Source organism: Genypterus blacodes, unplaced genomic scaffold (genome assembly GCF_046128005.1).
Source record: "Genypterus blacodes isolate CSIRO-AG114 ecotype Tasmania unplaced genomic scaffold, CSIRO-AGI_Gbla_v1 ptg000044l_1, whole genome shotgun sequence".
NCBI lineage: Eukaryota > Metazoa > Chordata > Actinopteri > Ophidiiformes > Ophidiidae > Genypterus > Genypterus blacodes.
In genome coordinates this window covers 1,557,559-1,577,705 of record NW_027466857.1, presented here as the reverse complement: position 1 = coordinate 1,577,705, position 20,147 = coordinate 1,557,559, and the positions used below count along the sequence as shown (strand labels likewise).

The 20,147-nt window shown below is 41.5% G+C and overlaps 2 protein-coding genes across 2 annotated transcripts in view; one reads left to right on the top strand and one right to left on the bottom strand.

Annotated features, from left to right (window-relative positions):
• pde6a (phosphodiesterase 6A, cGMP-specific, rod, alpha) overlaps positions 1-9,113 on the bottom strand; it is a 29,279-nt gene extending 20,166 nt beyond the window's left edge. Inside the window, exons 1-3 of the mRNA XM_076149072.1 lie at positions 9,055-9,113; positions 7,562-7,899; positions 6,521-6,662 (exon numbers count right to left, since the gene is read on the bottom strand). Coding sequence (XP_076005187.1) covers positions 6,521-6,662; positions 7,562-7,890 — 471 coding nt within the window. The 5' untranslated portion in view covers positions 7,891-7,899; positions 9,055-9,113. The remainder of the gene's footprint in view (positions 1-6,520; positions 6,663-7,561; positions 7,900-9,054) is intronic.
• Positions 9,114-11,534: 2,421 nt separating this feature from the next.
• LOC142999357 (sulfate transporter-like) lies at positions 11,535-19,408 on the top strand. The gene is made up of 5 exons (XM_076148857.1): positions 11,535-11,651; positions 15,261-15,859; positions 16,277-16,567; positions 16,717-17,165; positions 18,334-19,408. Exons 2-5 carry the CDS (start codon positions 15,272-15,274, stop codon positions 19,163-19,165), a joined length of 2,160 nt encoding a protein of 719 aa, XP_076004972.1. The 5' UTR covers positions 11,535-11,651; positions 15,261-15,271; the 3' UTR covers positions 19,166-19,408.
• Positions 19,409-20,147: the final 739 nt, after the last annotated feature.

The following is a 20,147-nucleotide window of genomic DNA, read 5'->3' as shown; positions in this document are numbered from 1 at the left end:
CTTTCCCAAGATGATACAGGAGTAGATTCCAGAGAAATATAAATATATTCATTGTTTTAATTTCTTCATACAAAGAAGCTGAATGAGGTGTAGATGTGTAAATGTGAAAATTATGAATGAGAGGATTGTGCAGATTGTCATTTGGTGGCTTTTGTTGGGTCTGATCTTTGCAGGATTGTTGTAGTGGCTGTTTATACAAGGGACATAGAAGGGAGAAGAAGAGACACCGTGTAAACACTGATAACAGAGGAGTGAGGCGTGCAGGTGGGGTCAGAGTGAACTGTAGTGAGTGGAGAAGTAGAAAGTACTATTACAGTGAACTGGAGAGGCCCAGTGAAGTCTGTACAGTTGTGTGTGAATGTAAAATGAAGTCTGAATGTAAAATCGTAAAAAATTGAGTATGGTTAATACAGGAGGGAAATAATACTAATTCATAATTGATGCACTTGCTATATGGAGAAAAAATATAGAGAAATAATAATAGCAATCAACAATCAATGTAATGTTCAAAGACATTTCCAGAACAAACATGCAGCATTTACTGAAAAGCACCAAGCTGGAGATCTACGTAAAAGAGCAATTTAGATACTGCTGTGAAGAGCAAATATAATATCAAGAAGATCATAAGGAGCGGAAAATCGTTTAGCACTTTTGTGAAACGCTGATCTGACGCTGATGTGGAAACATTGCTATTTAGTTGAAGAATGCCGCCACTTCTCGGTCACAAAATCGACATGCATTGTGGAAAATGTAGTTTATGGACAATGTATGCTTCTAAACAGCATAGACGTTTATGTTGCTCTCGCCTGCCACATGAAATGACGTGGCCGACCTTGAGTTCGACACATGTGATATAGAGTATCATTGACACAGTATGTTGAGATGAGATGACCACATATAACAACAACAATGGGGGTCCCCAGGTCATTTGTATACTTCCATTGAATGATTTAGATCAGGGGTGTCAAACATACAGCCTGCGGGATGACTGCAAATTGTGAAAATTAAAAGGCATGGCCGGGGGATCTTTAGAGAATAGATCCTCTGATATTTTAGTGAATTATTCTTTTCTATAATCTCTGTCCGTGAACGGCTTTCAGCGCCTTAGGATCTTCTTGAAATTATATTTGCCCTTCTCAGCTTTCCGCAGCAGTATCCATCGCTCTTTTACTTTCATCTCCAGCTTGGTACTTTTCAGTAAATGCTGTGTGTTTGTTCTGGAAATGTTTTTGAACATTAGTCAGTTTACTGACAATAATCAGTTTTACTGATCAACTAGATCTTGACAAGTTGTTTTATATACAGTATAGTGTATTGTTTATATTGCTTATTGTTGTAATTGCACTTCTGTTGTCAGGTAGTTCATAATATGTTTTGTAAAAAGATAGTCCATTAAATGTAAACATTTCAATATGTACTAGTCCTCCTTTGAACTAAAACTAAGGGAAGTCTTGGAGATGTCATTGTACCTCCAATTATAGGTTATTATGCTATGATTTTACTGGTCTGGCCCACTTGAGTTTAAATTGGGCTGAATGTGGCCCCTGAACTCAAATGAGTTTGACATCCCTTATTTAGATCCTCACATATAGTAGTCATAAAAACATTTAATTACTGTTTGTGTTGCTTCATAGTGTTCCATGCTTCGTAATGATTTTGTGGGATATCCTTGTCTTTAAAAGTTTTAAAATTTAGAAATATGGTTAAAAGAGGTATCTGAGTGTACAGCCATCATGTCAGGGACAGACATATGATGATAGGGGCGGCAGTAGCTTAGTCCATAGGGATTCAGCTTGGGAACCGGAGGGTAGCCAGTTCGATAATGGCTGCCCTGCACCCCCTCTGTAATGCGTGTGTGTGTGTGTGTGTGTGTGTGTGTGATATGAGGGGGTGCAAGATAAATTTCAATTGCATGCGATTTGCCTTGAATTGCATGCAAAATGATGAGTAATAAAGTATCTTAATTGGAAGTCACTTTGGATAGCATTAAAATTAAATTAAAATGATAATGCTGTCTAATGCTCAATTGGTAGGAAACAAAGCCAGTGTGGAGTAAGTGAATAAATTGGCCACTAGCAGAGCGTCTCTGCTGTGACATGAAAGCTTGAAGTAGGCTCCTGAGACCTGAACTTCCAATTGGTTAAAAATCTGATAAAAAAGCTCTAATACTGATATGGACATGGCATATTGTGACACCACAAGAGGCTGGGTCCTGGATGGGAGATATGTCCCCCTCTGCTGGTTGAACTCTGGACTACAAAACCTAAAATGGCAGCCATAAAACGACTACAAAGATGCTGCACAAGATGCCACACCTGTTGGACATCGGGTGGTAATCACCTAGGCCTATATATAGACAGGCAGCAGACAAAGGGAGGGGGCGCGATAGTAAAAGGAATGATCTGAAGTTCTTTTATCTACCTTTGTTGAACACACTTATTGTAAGTCGCTTTGGATAAAAGCGTCTGCTAAATGACCGTAATGTAATGTAATGTAATGTAATCTGGTCTGGGGCAACAAGGCGCAGCAGGAAACCCACCTGGCCCTGTTGGAGGAACACAGGAGAGCCAACCTGTTGAAAGCCCAGGAACTTCAGCTGCAAAGACTGGAAGTCGCTCGAGGAGGCATAGCAGGTACCAAACCCATCTGAGCCAGTGACTTTATTCCTAAAATGCGGGTCACAGATGACATGGAGGCCTACCTATATGTGTTTGAAAACACAGCTACCTGGGAAAAGTGGCCCAAGGAACAATGGGTCGGACTAGTAGCTCCCTTTTTCAGGATTTGAACCCTAATCTAGCCTATAACTATGACCACTTGAAGCAGGAGATCCTGAGTCTAAATTTAGCATGGCACAGCGCTGGTGGATCGCCATCTACAAGCCTTGCCTAATTAAGCCAAGCCTCTGTGTCCATATAGGCCGAGTTGGTAGATACAGTGGAGCAGTATCAGGTGCTGCGTGCTTCCAGAAGAGAAACCCTAAGTACTCCCCCGGTCCGGACAGGAGTGGGTAAGCCTACGGGTTACAGCCCATCAGTCATGTTCCAAGACCACCCAGTACAACTAAGAGAGCCTGTAGACAGTGATTGGTTCACTTCGGGTCCCTGTATTGATTGGACGGGACTGTCCAGTCTTCCAAATGCTGTGGCGAGACACTCAAGAGAGGCTAACCAAGCAACCACGAAAGCATAGAGCTAAGGCAAACCTCCCGAGAAAGAAAAACAGTAATTGCTTTAACCCCCTGGAAGCCCGCTCACCCACACAGGCTCTATAGGTGCGGTTGTCCCTCCCAAATGAGACCGTGTCCGACTAGGAGGTTGAGGATACAGACGGAGGCCAGGCAAACATCCTATATGGCAGCTCATACACATCATCTAATCAAGCTTTATGTACTTAACATTAATAAATACCATTTAATTTTTTCTGATTAGTGTAATAAGTCAAATATATAAACAACTGTATGCGATGAATAATTTGTTCATTTGTACTTTTTGATATCTAACCATATCATAGTTGGCAAGTCAAACTCAATTATTCTGTTGCCAGGAATGGGCCTGAAGTGCAGTACTGCAGCAAGGTGTCTATCTGGATAAGGAACTCTAAGCTGATGCTGATTCAGCCCCTTATAGTTGCTGATTCAAGTGCAGCTTGACAAATCTTGCGAATAAACCTGTGCCAAACAGTCTGGGCTGTTTGACAACTTGTAACTGCATAACCTTTGACCCTCAAAAGACCAGAAAGGTTTTGATCCTACCTGTTATCCTTAGCTGAAGCTTTGCCCTTACCGTTGACCAATGGCTACACAATTAAGAAGTATAATCTCAGCATAAGGGTGTTTTGATATAAAATCCAACATTAATTTATTCATATACACTAGATCACAGGTGTCAAACTCAAGGCCCGCAATCTCATTTTATGTGGCCCGCGAGGGCAAAATAAACGTCTATGGCGCATTGTCCATAAACTACATTTCCAACAATGCATGCCGATTTTGTGACCCGCGAAGTGACGGCATCCCGCCATGAAAGTGCAGCGTTTCCACATCAGCGTCAGATCAGCGTTTAACAAAGGTGATTTTTTTCCGAGGATAGATTCTCTGATATTTTAGTAAATGATTCTTTCATGTAATCTCCGTCTGTAAACGGCTTTCCGTGCCTTACGCTCTTCTCAAATCGATCTTCCTGATCGATTTGCTCTCCCCAGCTTTCCACAGCAGTATCCAAATCGCTCTTTTACGTTCATTTCCAGCTTGGTACCTTTCTTTAAATGCTGGGTGTTTGTTCTGGAAATGTCTTTGACCATTTTGCCTTATTCTTCTCTTTGATAGATTTTCTTTAATTTCTCTCTATATAGCAAGCACATTATTATTTATTATTATTACTGTATTTATCTCCTGTATTGTTGTCAGTGAGAGCAGATTGTAACTGTCCAGGCAGAATTAAACTCTATGTTCCTCCAAGACTTTTTGGGAGTTATCCACGGATAGCGAGTCAGTTTACATTTCTACTCAGAAATGGAAATGTATGTACATTTAAAATCATGTCTAGATCTTGACAAGTTCTTTTATATAAACCTTATTGTTATTATTGTTTATTGTTGAGATTGCACTTGTTTTACTCAAGAAATTTCAGGTTGTTCAAAATATGTTTTGTAAGAAGAAAGTTAAATGAAAGTAAAAATTTGCGTTATGAACTTGTACCTCTTTGCACTACAACAAAGGGAACACTTATTTATAGGTTATGATGCCATGACTTTACTAATCCGGCCCACTTGAGTTTAAATTGGGCTGAATCTGGCCCCAAACTGAAATGAGTTTGACACTCCTGCACTAGATATAGTTCTTTATTAAAACACCCCTGCTGAACCATAATCTGAAACAAACAATACATATAATACTACATATAATTTCTTTAATAAATAGAGTAAATGATCTGAACTGACAAATATACTATATTTCACGTCAACAAATTCAACAAAAAGCTATATGTATCATTTTGTTGAGCTTTGTAGTTGTGTGTTACTCATACACATTATGCCTTTACTTCATACGGAGGAAATTTAGTTTACTGGGTTATGTTGAGTGAATTGGTCCAAACCAAATTAACAAAACAAAGCAAGAGACTGAAAACTGATAGATTAGAATTGTGTTATTGTGCTGAGTTTGTGAAAATGGCTCAGTGCCTGTGTGACTGCTGGGGTAATCCAGGATCGCTCTAATTCAGGACGGCTTATCTGGCTTCATTCCCAACCTCTCTATGACCATTCTCTACCCTCCTCACACAAACACACACACACCTATCCCACCCACTATCCATGCCTCAAAAACAGTATTAATGTTGCAAATTTAGTGATTATTGATTTTACTTACTAGTAACGGGTGGAGGGTGTAATAAGGGAAGCACCCTACCAGGGACGCGATCCCAGCAACACATAATCCCCTCATAATACACACTGTATAGGAATCACGACTGCATTTGATTGAAATGGGATGGAAACTGAGTTCAAACACATTTCCCTCCATTCTGCATTAATTTGAGTTTTCATTAGCATCATAAAACCAACCAATTATATGGAAACATGAGCTGTTCTTGCTGTGACTGTGGGGGCTGAAGCTTGAAAGCGTCTTTCCAGCTGCCACATCTATGCGATCACTGGTGGTCTAGTGGTCAGGATTTGGCGCTCTCACCGCCACGGCCTGGGCAGTGGCTCAGTTCATAGGGAACTGGTATTCCGTATGGACCAAGAAAGCAGACTGGCAAACTTCCAAAACTGCTCCACGGGTGCCTTATCACGGCTGCCCGGCGTTGTCCCCTCTCGAATGCACGTATGTGTGTATGAGGGGCACGCAAGACAAATTTCAGATTGACGTGTTCTCATGTGATTTGACCTCATCAAGTTTCTTCTTCTTCCTCGCTGTCATGTATTTATGTAAGGCTATGGCAGGACAATCAAAGATTTCAACAGTGCCAAAGATGTTTTCATGGCTGGAAAACTGATTAAAAAAACCCCACCACTAAATGATCATATATCAGCAGCTGAGCCTTCAAATTGCCCATGAAAAAAACAAGTAAGTGATACTGAGGACAGCTTGAGGTCTAGTTATGTCTGCAGTGAGTGGGCTGCTGCCTTATTTAGTGTAAATGTCACAGTAACAGTTGGTGCAGGTACTGGTAGGTGGACAAGTAGTGGACAAGTGAAGTGTAGCAGCATGACACATTTGTATACAGGAATAAGCATGCCAATCACTTTCAAATGTCAAAGGTATTGGCCATAATGAGATTGGGTTGGCTTTGGGTGAAGGAATTAGAGGGAAAGAGACAGTCTGGTACCAAGTCGCCCTCTGGTGGTAAAACTGAGATAGACATCAGTTGCATGGATTTCATTCCTGAGACCAACTGAAAGTGTCATGCGCTCAATGAAAAAGAGAAGTGGCTGAAAACATTTGGAAGTAAATCGAAATCTCGTATTTCAGAGTCAGAAACAAACAGTAGTATGTGTGTGCATGTGTGTGCATGTCTACCTCTGTCACATCAGGAATGTTGACCATTTTCTTGGTTGAGGCCACATGACCCACGATGCCCATATCCATGGGGTACACAATCTCGCTGTCAGGTGCCACCAGACAGTCATCAAACAATGTATCTTTATGGACATTAAATAACCTGTTGGGAAAAGGATATTTAAAAAAATCTTCTGATTGAATAATGCAAATTTGTAATATAAATACAAAATTAAAAGCCATCCTATCTTGCTACTCAAGTCAAATCAATTTTATTTGTATAGCCCAATATCACATACAATGATACCTGTCAAATGTAATTAATAACCTGGTCATTGCTAAACCACTTTTGTGTCCACGACTCCTTTGTGCCATCGAGCAAACCCATGTACTTTTGGGGCTCCTCTGACCTGTCACGTGTGTTGGTGTACCATGTACATCTAGAACAGGGGTGGGGAACCTCCGGCCCGCGAGTCTCTCGTTCGCCAACGTCATATACATAGTTGTGATTATAATCCCCCCCCGTCAGACCGACAGATAGCAGCGCACATTTCGAAGCGCACCCCCTGTCAACGAAAGTTTTGTATGGCCCCTGAGGGCTGATGGCAAAATCAAAATGGCCCGCGATAGGAAAAAGGTTCCCCACCCCTGATCTAGAAGAACCATTTTGATGGTTTTTGGGTGGGAGGGGGAAAGTCTTTTTAAAAATTGTGATTCTTGGGAACAAATAATGCTTCAATCTGTTTTATGCTCAGTTGCAGACGGACAGATTTTGTTGATGAAACGCACAATGCCACTGCTGATTCAAATAAAGATTTTATATTAATTTTAAGTCTTGACTCTGGATGTTACAAGGGAACAATGTATTGTGGTAATAACGGTAACATAGACTTGTGTGAGCCATGTTGAGCTCTGCGAGGCTATGTATGCTCCGGATAATCCAATAGTGTAAGCTAACAAGCTAACTTTATTGACCAATGCCTCTCACTGTCCATAGCTGTGTGTCATGGTAAACATGGAGTTGACAGCAAGTAATGTTTGCAGAGAGGAAATCCCACTGACCTGGTGGAGAGCTCTGCCACACCGTTCCTCTGTCGGTACATGAAGAGGCTCATGCGATCAGCCCGGAGCATGAAGCAGAGGTGTCTCATGAGCTTGAAAACAGACTTCTCCATCTGCAGGTTGTCCTGCATGTCTCGCACCAGGTCAAAAATAATCTCGCTCTCCTCAACTGTTGTCAGGTTGTGGAACTTGCTTGTGTCCACAGCTGTCTTTCGGTTGCTGTCCAGCAGGTCTGAGATGACCTTAGGTCGAAAGTTGACATCGTAGTACTGCTTGGTGAACTCTGGGTTGGCATCCAGAAACTGCTCTGCTGTCACAGCATCAACCATCGTTGCTGACTGGGAACAAATGAAACATGTGGCATTACTGGTTTGGGTTGGATAGATCACATTATTAAGTAGTCTGAGTGGGGGTGAGGGGGGGGGGATTCTTCTGTGACTTCACACTGGGTAAAATAAACCAGATGTATCTATGCAACAGCAACCTGTTTAACAAGGAAATCAATTAAGCATCTTTTCTCTCAATCAGCGTTTGATTTGATCCCAATTATTCCAACCTATTTATGAAGCTTGAAAGCAGTCGACCAAACCAGGTTTCTTAGGTAACCAGGCAACAGCTGGCAGTAATGGCTGGCACTGTAATGAAATCAAATTAGGCATATTCACTCAAGGAAAACAACAGCTGTGCCATGAAAGGAGTATTGACTATATTTGGCTTTCATTGCCACAGTGTTGCACAGGTTGGTCAAAGGAATTCAACATTTTGAAACATCCTTATGCACTGCATCACAGCTTTCTGTCACAGTCAATGATATCATGTTTATCTCCAGCAGCATTTACCTACAGCGCTGCATCCCAACAGTAGCTCCACAGTGCAGAGTAAAATATAATATTAATCTATCATCAAAATGTGTTTCTTCCATGTCAATACTTGTCATGTCAATCAAGCCTTCTCTGACCTCTGTCAGTTCCTACAGATTGTTTTGTTAAGGGAATGTGCCAGAACACATAAATGGGAGAACTAATGAATATTACTTTTACATATTCTGAATATAAGCACACTCTGTGAGGGAGCATCAAATGATCAAGGCTTTGCCAAGGAAGAACCAACACAAGACTTTTCTCAATCTGCCTGTGTTTCACTATTATTCTTCCTCTATTATTTAGATTCCAACCAATATACTCAAATAAGCAAGACCACAATTACTACGGCACTGAAATGGACTGAACACAGATTATGTTAATCATCTGAATGTGCAGCTCCGCACCTGTGTTGCTCAGCTGTGATTACACCTCACTTCCCCTACACAGCTATTGACAAAAGTGGCCCACTTACAGTAAATCACCAACTCTGAATCAGACCCTTACTGCCTAAATTACAAGATCCAGTATATTTTTCCCCCCCTTGTGCTGTACTACGGCTAAATATCACTGCTTTAGTTATTTAGTAAGAAATTCCCTTTGTAAGTGATGTGTATTTCAAAGCAAACCTACCTGTTAAAGTCCTTGTATTGTCACCAGCAAGCGTGTAATCCCTCTGTCCTGCAGGTGTCTGAGGAAAGAATAAGGATTACTGCGATGGTTTTAATGGTCATGCGTGGTCATAAACCTTCATCCAATTACAACTCTGGGATTACCATGTCTTTGTTTGTGCATAGCAAATGACTGAATGACCATCATGGCAAATGACTAATGTAGAATTTCTCACCCATTTTGATTAGCAACTTTTAGGAATACATGAGACACGATAAGCACATTATGGCTGCAGTAATGAAATCTGGAAATACAGCACACGACTACTGTATTTGACTGACTCAATGGGTATAGCCAAAGCAGAGCACAAGGGTTTTTAGTTTAGAGTACAAGTTAGTTCATTGGTGAGCATACTGGCAAGGAATGGAGGCTTGATCTTACAGAATTGGCCCATGAAGCATGACCTGTGAAGGGACCAAGGCATAGCCCAAACACAGCTGGTTTGGGTGGAGAATCAGCCATGTGAATGAATGATACTTATAATGTAGAACATGAGTAGCTCTAGGCCACTTTTATGATGTCAAATTAGCTATCAGAGGAAAAAATGGTTGGAGACCCCTGGTGTAAGGGAATGACTCGACTCTTAAATTGGCTGTATCAAAGTGATTTTCCACCATGTATAAAGAAACCAACTAATTTTTTTTAATATATTTTGTTTACTGATTATGATGAAGTAGATGCTGTAAAAACATAGTTTACTCCAGTTGCCTACTTTCTTCCCTTCATGTTACCAATTTACTGTTTAATTTCATGTCTGATTTGAACATCTCAGTCATCACCTAAAGCCCAAGCAGGCCTCATTATCACTGCAGGCAACTGGCAGATGAAGGTAGACCTTGAAAAGATAAGATAAGGTAAAACTTTATTTATCCTGAGGGAAATTGTTGTGCAACAGTTGCAGTACAGTAGGATATTGAGAGATCACCTCTAGTGCAAAAAACATACAAGACTACATACGATAAGGGGTACAAAGAGCAGAATGTGCACCTTGCTGTGGTCATGTCATGAGAAAATATACACTTTATACAATTTATACAGCAGACACATGCAGTATGTATGGGCATAGACCGGTAGAACATCTTCAGCATGGTGTATACAAACATAAATACATTGCAGGACCAGAGCCTCCTCAGGAAGTAGAGTCGGCTCAGCCCTTTTCTTGAACACCACCTCAGTGTTCTTTGTCCAGTCCAGTTTGTTGTCCAAATGGACTCCCAGGTATTTGCATACCTGCACAGTCACCAGTGTGAGGGGTGACTTCCCCCTGCAGAGGTCCACCACCAGCTCCTTCTTCTTGTCTGTGTTGAGCTGCAGGTGGTTCAGTTCACACCACTTGATGAAGGAGTCCATGACACACTATACTCCTCATCCTTCCCCGTGCTGATGCATCCTACGATTGAAGAGTCATCTAAGAACTTCTTCAGGTGGCAGGACTCCGAGTAGAATTGATAGGACCTTACCCAGTGGGGTCCCAGGGTTGCTCACTACAGACACACAGACACACAGCCCTGCAGTCTGACAAACTGTGGCCAACCAGTCAGATAGCAGGTATGGTGTAGCTGGAGAGGATTGGTGGGGCTCAACTTGTTGGCCAGGTCCAGGTCCCCTCCTGTTGTCTAGTCAGACAACAGGAGGTCTCTTGATGTCTCTGGTCACCCATGGTTTATTGTTGGGAAAGCATGGTACAGTACAATACTGTCCACACAGAGGTTGATGTACCCCGTTACACAGTCTGTGAGATCATCAAGGTTTTCTCTATGCAAGTCACAGAGCACATCCCAGTAGGTAACTTTGAAGCAGCCCTGCAAAGCCTCATAATCCTCCTGTGACTATCTCACAGTCGTGGTAGTCACGTGCCGCTGAACGAGTGGCTTGTATTCTGTGGTTGGACAGTCCAAAAACTGCTTGAATGAGGGCAGTGTTACAGCGAAAGAGACGTGGTTGAAGTTCCCAGTTATCGCGATGAATGTGTGCCAGGTCTGGAGTCTCGCGACGACTGAGTGGGTGACGTCAGTCACGAGCAACGAGCTGGCCGAGGGAGGAATGTAAACAAACAGGAGGATCACATGGGAGAAATCCCGCGGCAAATAATACGGCAGTAGAGCCACGGCACCACTCTCGCGGTGAATCCTCATCGCCCGAACAGTATGAAACACTAACTTTGGAGTCCGGAATGTCTTTGAGAAGCCATGTCTCTGTGAAACACAAAACACTGCTCATGATACACCCGCTGAGTCCTCACCGAGACCGCTAGCTCGTCCATCTTGTTAGCTAGCGATCTCACATTCCACATGGTGATGGAAGGGAGATATAAACCATATCATATGGTTTATATCTCCGTTTCCTCTCCCGGTGTTTCACTCCTATTCTGCCACGAAGCGTCTGATCTACGGTTACGCACAAGCTTCGTCTCAACGGGTCACGTCGCAGTTAGGGGCGTATCCTCTACGACGTCACTGCCCACGGAGCAGCAGAAAGCATAAATTGAATTAGGAAAGGAACGTGTTGATTGTCCACAAACTCTATAGGACTTTGGTAAATTCCGTCTGCGGGTTCAGGTCAGTTATGTTCTGCATCAACTATTATAATTTTACAGGTTATTAAGTAATCTGAAGTAACTCGGATAAAGATCTTACCATGTCGGCAACTTGTTTACAATGCTGTTCATTCATAGCTCAGGTGTTTCAGATAAACGAATGACCAGGTTATCTGATGAAATGAGATGACATGAGTGTTGTGCCATTGGTCAAATTTAGCTTTCATGTGTGGATAGTTCTTATTTGCGCACTGTTATTATTTTCACGCCATGACTATTGACTATTGATCTTTATTGATCCTGTCTAAAAGACTATCTATTACTTTAGTTGGGTGTCTTGTTTGTATCAATCATTTCACTAAAATGTTCAAAAACAAAAATGTATTTAATTCAAAAAGTATAGCCTAGAACGCAGTATTTTACATTTGAATCGCGATAAAAGCATTTATGAAATTTATGGTACCCCTGTTTTCTTTCACTGGTCACCAGTTGATATGGGTAACTGAACGACATGTATGTTTGCATTACACACAGTACCATAGAAAACACAATAAATCCTAATAACACACATGACAAATTATGCATAGAATCTGTGGTGGTCATATAAACCCTTTATGTTGTTGTCATAAATGGAAATATAAATGTGTTGATGTTCCCAAAGACAGCTTCTATTGCCAAGTTCAAGGAGAAGGACTCAAAAAATACCTGGCTGCTTTAACCAATTTGTGCACGAAATGTACAACAATGTGAGAGCCTTCTTGCCATTAAGTTGTAAATTGTATTGTAGCATCCCGGATGCACACGTACACACGCACACATTAGTTATGTGCTGTTTAGCCTATAGCCCCAAGGAAAACAGATACAAATACGTTTACTTTACCCTTTGCTTTACCTAACAATGTTTGTTTCTGTCAAACATATTGAAACACATCAAAACGGAGTGGAGGGTGCTGGAGTTAGTCATTTTTATGCAAAGACCCTTAACTTTAGAGACTCGGAAGTAATTGGACAATTGGCTTCTCATCTGCTCCATGGCCAGGTGTGTGTTATTCTCTCGTTATTTCATTAAGAAGTGGGAAGATAAACTATGTTTAACCACATAAAACAACTGCAGGCAGAATAATTGTTGACCTGGTGAAGAAAAACCTCCTCAGGACATTTGACCAGATCACAAACATCCTCCAGGGGTTAGGCATCTCTATGTCTAAGTCAACTATCAAGTGATGATGTCACTAGAATAAATACTTTGTTTTTTACAAGATGCAAACCATTGGAAAACATCAGTTCTGGAACAATATCCTTTTGACACAGGAAGCGGCAGGATGAATTCTGAAGTGTACAAGGTTGTATTATTTGCTCACATCCATCCAAATGCTTAAACTCAGAAGACTTCACTGTGGCTTTTGATCTGGTCAACTATCCTGAAGGGGTTTTTCTTCACATCTTTTATCTGCTCACTTCTAAATGAAATGAGAGAATAACACACACCTGGCCATGGAACAGATGAGCAGCGTATTGTTCTATTACTTTTGAGCCTCTAACTTTGAGGGTCTTTGTATTAATAGCTGTAACTCCTGCCCTCTACACTCAAATTTGATGTAAATACCCTCAAGTTAAAGTGATTGTGGATACAGATATGTATTGGGTAGGTTCTCCAAAAAAAGATGATACCATGAATTGAGCAGATTATTAATCACCATTTTGTGTGACCATCAATCAGCTTGCAATCAGTATCTTGATATGCCACACCTGTACAGGAGATGGGTTATCTTGACAAAGGAGAGATGCCAGCTAACAGCGTTACAAGTAAGATCTTTGCGCCCTTTGACATATTATTTAAAGGAACTGAAAATGTCTGCAAAAGTAAAAGTTGCATTTTATATTTTCTTCAATGTACATACGGACGTGACTGTATAGTATGTCAGTATACACATAATGCACTAATGATTCCCAATAAGCATTTTTTTTTTTCTTAAACAAATGTTAATCTTGATTGAAACTGAGATATAATTGTCAGGAAAACATTTTTTATCTAGCTTTCACATAGCAATTGTTTCAATAGCTTTTTTATAAATATGTCAAAATACAGAATGGGTCTAAATGAGTGTCTAAACCATGGGTGGGAAAACGGCAGGCCACATGTGGCACGTTGCACCTTTTAATGCGGCCAGCGGAGTGTGGACGGATCGCCAAATTTAACCGGAAAAAATACCGGGCTGCTGAAACCAATTTGTGCACGAAATGTACAACAATGTGAGAGCCTTCTTGCCATTAATCGATACAAATTGTGCCGGTTTTATTATTTTCTTCAACTTCGTACATGGCAGAACAACAGGATGGTCTCCTGGCTGAAATGATTACAAAAGATTCTCGCATTTACTTTGCTCAGTTAATTTGCGCTAATGAAAGGTATCGGTATCGGCAATAGTGGCCCTGTATTTAGTTGGTATCGGATAGATACCAAGTCTGGAGTATCGCCCACCCCTACTAATAGAAAAATGGTGCCCTGTCTTCTGGACGGTTTTGAGTTTAGTGATAGACACATTTCAGAACTTGGGAGTGGAACTGCTAAGAGTGGCTAGTTGGGTTTGCTGTGTTAGCGGCAATGCAGCTTACATAATCAATTATGCTAAAAAAAATAAAAAATAAAAATAATAAAAAATAATTAAGGTATTCTGGAAATAATAAGGTTTAGTATAATTACATGTAATTAATTGATATATGTGCACACATTCTAATACTAATAATAATCATAGGTCAAATCAGCACTAAATTTGGCTGAATTATTAAAGGCAGAAATGGTCAAATGAAGAGCCATTTGGGAGCCGAAAGAGCCGACTCTTTGGTGAGCTGAGCCACTGGCTCACTAAAAAGAGCCGTAATTCCCTTCACTAGTGTGCATGGCGGGAGGTCGCACCTGTACTTGTTGGCCAGGGAGAGACAGGGAGGGGCTCAGTAGTGAGAGGGAAAGTCAGTGAGTCTCTTGTTGTTGTTTTGGGTGCGCTCCCAACCCATAAATAGGGAACAAACTTGCCATTCTGTTGACATTAACAACGTCTCCATATTCTTCTCTAGTAATAACAGCACGTTGAACACGTTTGCATGTTGGCAATACAGAAATTACATTTTTTTTTTAAATGGAAAAAAGGGCAAAAAGTGCATTCAGTGAGCATTTTTGGATGTATGTAATAGCTTTTACAGGTAATTTATTAAGTTCACACTGGCCAGGCCTGTCTGTCAAATTTAAAAATCATTGTGGCCCCTGAGCCAAAAGGTTTGCCAGCCCCTGGTCTAAACAGTCAGAAATATTGTGAGTAATTTGTTGGTGATGTAACAATCAGGGCAGGAAATCCACTTCAGCCTTTTAAAAGGTCACATGCCACATCCATTGATCTGACACTAAACACCCTCCACCTTAACGCCACATAGTTTCCTACTGTCTGACATGTGTGCCATTAAGGGTTATACTTGATGAACACATTTACATGTTTCTGAACTTGGTTGCTATTATTTGTTGATATTGTTATATTAACATGAATTTAGCATTACAAGGTGTACATATATGGTTTGTCTATCATAGTCTAGTTTCTGTTTGAGATAAAGCTGCTCTCTTGTTCTCTATGTGACACAGATAGGGGCTTGATGACTCTGGATGATGACTGCTGTACGACAGCAGGTGATGACAATGAGCTCATCCTTGAAAGTCTTGAGAAAGATGCAGGAAAATCCTGGAAAACCGTCGTGTCACATCAGCTGAAGAAACACTGCTTGTGTACCCAGGAGAAGGCCACAGCCAAACTCCTAGGCTTCTTCCCGATTCTAAAATGGCTGCCTCGCTACCAGCTGAAGGACTGGCTCTTGGGTGACATCATGTCTGGAATGATTGTGGGAATCCTATTGGTCCCCCAGTCCATAGCCTACTCCTTATTAGCTAGTCAGGACCCCATCTATGGTCTCTACACTTCTTTTTTCTCTGCCTTAATCTATACATTTTTAGGTACTTCTAGACATATTTCAGTGGGGATTTTTGGCGGGCTCTGTCTGCTGGTTGGTGAGGTTGTGGAAAGGGAGTTGGCCCTGGCTGGTTACGTCACAGAGGGCAGCAGCAGTAACAACAGTGCCATTCTGCTGGCGGGCCAGGGGAATGGCAGTGCTGGGGTGGAATGTGACAGGAGCTGCTATGCAATCACAGTTGGCGCAACAGTGACCTTCACTGCTGGGATCTACCAGGTAAGTTTGCTGTTACTGCCACTTGAAGATATTAGCAATTGAACAACCAAGTCTAAATTCCAGATGGCTGGCATCGGTGATAAAGCTATACAGCTTTCCTTTTTGGGTCATTGTTGGGTTGAAACATAGAGCTCTTGATCTGTGGCTATAAAGGACATTCGCAAGCTGCATGTCAGTATTATATAGTAGGAGCACTCACAGCTTGCTCAAGGGCACCTTATGAACGATAATTTTTCATTTCCAAACTATATTGCTATATATAGTATATATATATATTGCAGTATATATATACTGATGCAATATTTGATATAAGGACAGGACACAGGATATGGTTAGGAAGTTTGTTTTGATCTCTCATTTCTGGCTTTCATAATATATTTTTGTTTTTCTTCATCTCCTGCTTCCCTGTTTTCCCAGGTGTTGATGGGAATTTTCCAGGTAGGCTTTGTCTCTGTCTACCTCTCTGACTCACTTCTCAGTGGCTTTGCTACAGGAACCTCCCTGACCATCCTCACCTCCCAGCTGAAGTACTTACTCGGCCTGAAGATCCCCAGGGCCCAGGGCTGGTTCACTCTGTTCAAGACCTGTTATAGCCTGCTCACCAGCTTGGGCCAAACCAACATTTGTGATCTGGTGACCAGTGTGCTCTGTTTGTTGGTACTGGTACCAACCAAAGCAATCAATGAACACTTCAAAGCCACGCTCAAGGTAAATAAGAGATTCCATTAAGATACAAAATATGCAAGGAAAGATGTTAAAAAGGTAAAAATTGCTTATGCTTTGTACAGAAAGTAGAACCACTTCAATGATAGAATATATCTTAACCTTGTTTCTTTTTTCAACTTTTGCTTACCCAGGCGCCAATCCCTTTTGAGTTATTTGTGGTGATTGTGGCCACACTGGCCTCTCACTATGGCCATTTTTACACTGACTATGGATCGAACGTCGTTGGAGAGATCCCCACAGGCTTCCTTCCTCCCCAGATGCCTTTATGGTCTCTCATTCCCAACGTGGCTGTTGATGCCTTCTCCATCGCTATCGTAGGCTTTGCCATCACCATCTCACTATCAGAGATGTTTGCCAAAAAGCACGGTGACACGGTGGATGCCAACCAGGAGCTGTATGCCATCGGCTTCTGCAACATCCTGCCTTCGTTCTTCCTTTGTTTCACCACCAGTGCTACACTGACCAAAACTCTGGTCAAGAAATCAACAGGCTCCCAGACACAGTTGTCAGGAGTGGTCACTACCCTGGTCTTGCTGCTGGTGCTGCTGGTTATTGCACCAGTCTTCTGTTCCTTGCAAAAGTAAGCACCACATGAACTTGAAACAGTTTGTAGAGTATTGACAGATGTTCAGGAGCAGATAAAATGCTAGAAGTTTAGAGGCTTTTCTATGTGCATATGCAGAAAATTAGTATTAAGAGGGTTTGACCTCCTCAACTGGCCTTGAATTATCACTTAGACTGATTCCATGAAAAGTGATCACTTTTGGCTTCAACTGCAACTTGTCCCCAAATAAGCAGACGCAAATGCTGTAAATGTAGTAGGTTGGAGGAGTGAAACATCTGTGGTTTATATTTGAACAGACGCCCCCCATTTTTTAGGATAATTGTTTAGCAGTTCGCGTCTTTACATTGGTGTTTACCAAAGACACACTAGATGGGGCATTGGTCTGGATGTGGGACTCTGTATGCCTGACAGAATCATCTTCTTAAAATGTTTTGGAGCCCAGTATCGAGTAGCCAGGTGTTTCCATCGGCTCATTAAGTTGCATTGGTAGTGTTGTTGCTCGTGAAATAGCAGCACTATGCCATATTGTTGTATGCAGAGGGTAATTGAGAGTGTTATACATGCTGTGAGGAATGAGTTCATTTCTTATATTTTGAGCCTGAATGTTTTATATTTGTAACAATATTAGTTACATTAGTGGTCAAGTGAAATCTGAATGTGTTATGATTGGAAGGGGATAATTGTGAAGCACTCTGAATCTGAAGGTCTTGTATGAGTGGCCTATAAATCGCAAAGTCTTCAAATGTATGAATTTAGTCAGAGAAATAATTGAGCTACGACTGGAGCAAGGTGTTATCTCTTCGTCCTTCTTATTGATCCACAGGTACGATCATTTTATTTCTTGGCTACACAGTGCTCCCTAACCTGTGTAACTGTTCTGCTACTGGTCCAGATTTCCCCTAAGGTCTGGCGCCGGTAACATAAACATAAAACATGGATCATGAAATACATGAAGACATAACATGCATCTTAACATCAGTGATTGGACATAGAATCATCCATCCATCATCATCATAATGTTGCAATCACAACTGGCTTCTTCAGACCTGGTCTATAGTATTATTCAGTGTTAGTTGTATTGCTAGTGCCATTCTTCACATCACTATTTGATCACATTCTTGCATCTTACACTTGTAACAGGATGTTTCTAACCTTTGCTTTGTTTCATCCGTCTTTGATTCAGATGTGTATTAGCTGTCATCATCGTGGTCAACCTCCGTGGGGCTTTACTAAAGTTCACCGACATTCCCCGTATGTGGCGTGTCAACCATGTCGATGCATCCATCTGGTTAATAACCATGGCAACCTCAGCGCTAGTCAACACAGAGCTTGGTATCATTGTTGGTGTTTTGGTGTCTGCCTTCTGTGTCCTGGGCAGAACCCAAAAAGCCCAGGTGCTGCAGTTGGGCAAAGCCGGGACCCGGGAACATTATGAAGATATGGCATCCTACCACGGGCTTCAGACACATCCTGGAGTGGCTGTTTTCAGATATGAAGCTCCAATTTATTATGCCAACTGGAGCTTGTTCAAAAAGTCACTCTACCGCAGTTTGGGCATTGACCCATTAAAGGAGAAAGCTCGACGAAAGAAGTTGGAGAATGAAAGGCTAAAACTGCTGGAAATAGTTACAATTGTGAAGTCGGAGCAGACTGAAATGGCAGGAAAAGAGGACAAGAATGAAAAAGGTGCTGCTTTGAGCTTAATGCTAAAGACGAAAGGTTCCAGTATTGTACACAGCTTTGTGATTGATTGCAGCAGCATCTTGTTTGTAGATACGGCTGGAGTGAATGCTCTGAAAGAAGTCTGCAAAGATTATGGAGAACTTGGGATCAAGGTTATCTTGGCCCAGTGTAATACCTCAGTCCTAGATGCCCTGCAGAGGGGGGGATACTACCCTGAAAATAAAGGAGATGATGGAGGAGATAGCCAAATGGTTTTCTTCACCATTGCGGATGCTATCCACTGTGTCCAAACCTTTTCCACTTCCAATAGAGATCATGGCAGCAACTGCTGAGTAGACAAGCATCAAGATCTGTTTATCTAACCATGAATGTTTAAATTCTGCTCTGTACCCCACCTCAATGGAATGTAATGAAACAATGATGTGCTGTATGTGCAGACTTTCAGTTTTAATTTGAGGTTATTTACATCCAAATCAGGTGAACGGTGTAGGAATTACAAACATTTCAATATGTGCCTCTTTATATGTGCCTTTGTGAGGGATCAAAAGTAATTGGACAAACTAACAATCATAAATCAAATTATGCGTTATGCCCACGCCATAACACTACCACCACCATGCTTCACTGATGAGGTGGTATGTTTTGGATCATGAACAGTTGGAAAGTCATCTGTCCATAGGATGATGTTCTAGAACTGTACAGGCTTTTTTTTAGGTGTTTGTTGGCAAACTCTAATCTGGTCTTCCTGTTTTTGAGGCTCATCACTCACACTATCGTGCACTTGCCGGTGCCGGGCGCACTCACCGGTGCCTGGCGCACTCACCGTTGCCGGCACACTCGCCGCCGCGCACTCGCCGGTGCAGACACTTTCAAGGACTAATGTGCAGTTATTTCTATTATGGATATCAGAGTGGAGTGTTTGGACATTGCAAGCACTTTCCCAAAATGAACAGAAGTGGCGTCACCACTGCTGTAAATGTGGGAGGAGTAATGTTGAAAGTCAGGTAACAGCTGTGCGCTGACGGTGCAGAACACAGAATTCCCACAGAAGTCTCCTATGTGCATTATGTCAACAAACATCAATGGCGACCATCAATCAAGTCTGCTTTTCTGTATCACATGCAGTAAGCTATTAAACAAAGGAACATAGTAATTTCTGTAAATTCCAACATATCAAAATTCAGATAAAACAAGTCAGCACAAACATGATTTAACACAGGTATAGTTGCTAATGAATGACCAAATGTTCCTTTGATTTATTCCAAGTCGTGTTTTACTGAATGTATGCTAGAATATTTTTATTTTTAAAGTTGT

Coding starts and splice junctions, on each gene's coding strand:
- LOC142999357 (XM_076148857.1), top strand. CDS start 15,272: ATGACTCTGGATGATGACTGCTGTACGACAGCAGGTGATGACAATGAG. Junction 15,860..16,276: donor TCACTGCTGGGATCTACCAG/GTAAGTTTGCTG, acceptor CTGTTTTCCCAG/GTGTTGATGGGAATTTTCCA. Junction 17,166..18,333: donor GTCTTCTGTTCCTTGCAAAA/GTAAGCACCACA, acceptor TCTTTGATTCAG/ATGTGTATTAGCTGTCATCA.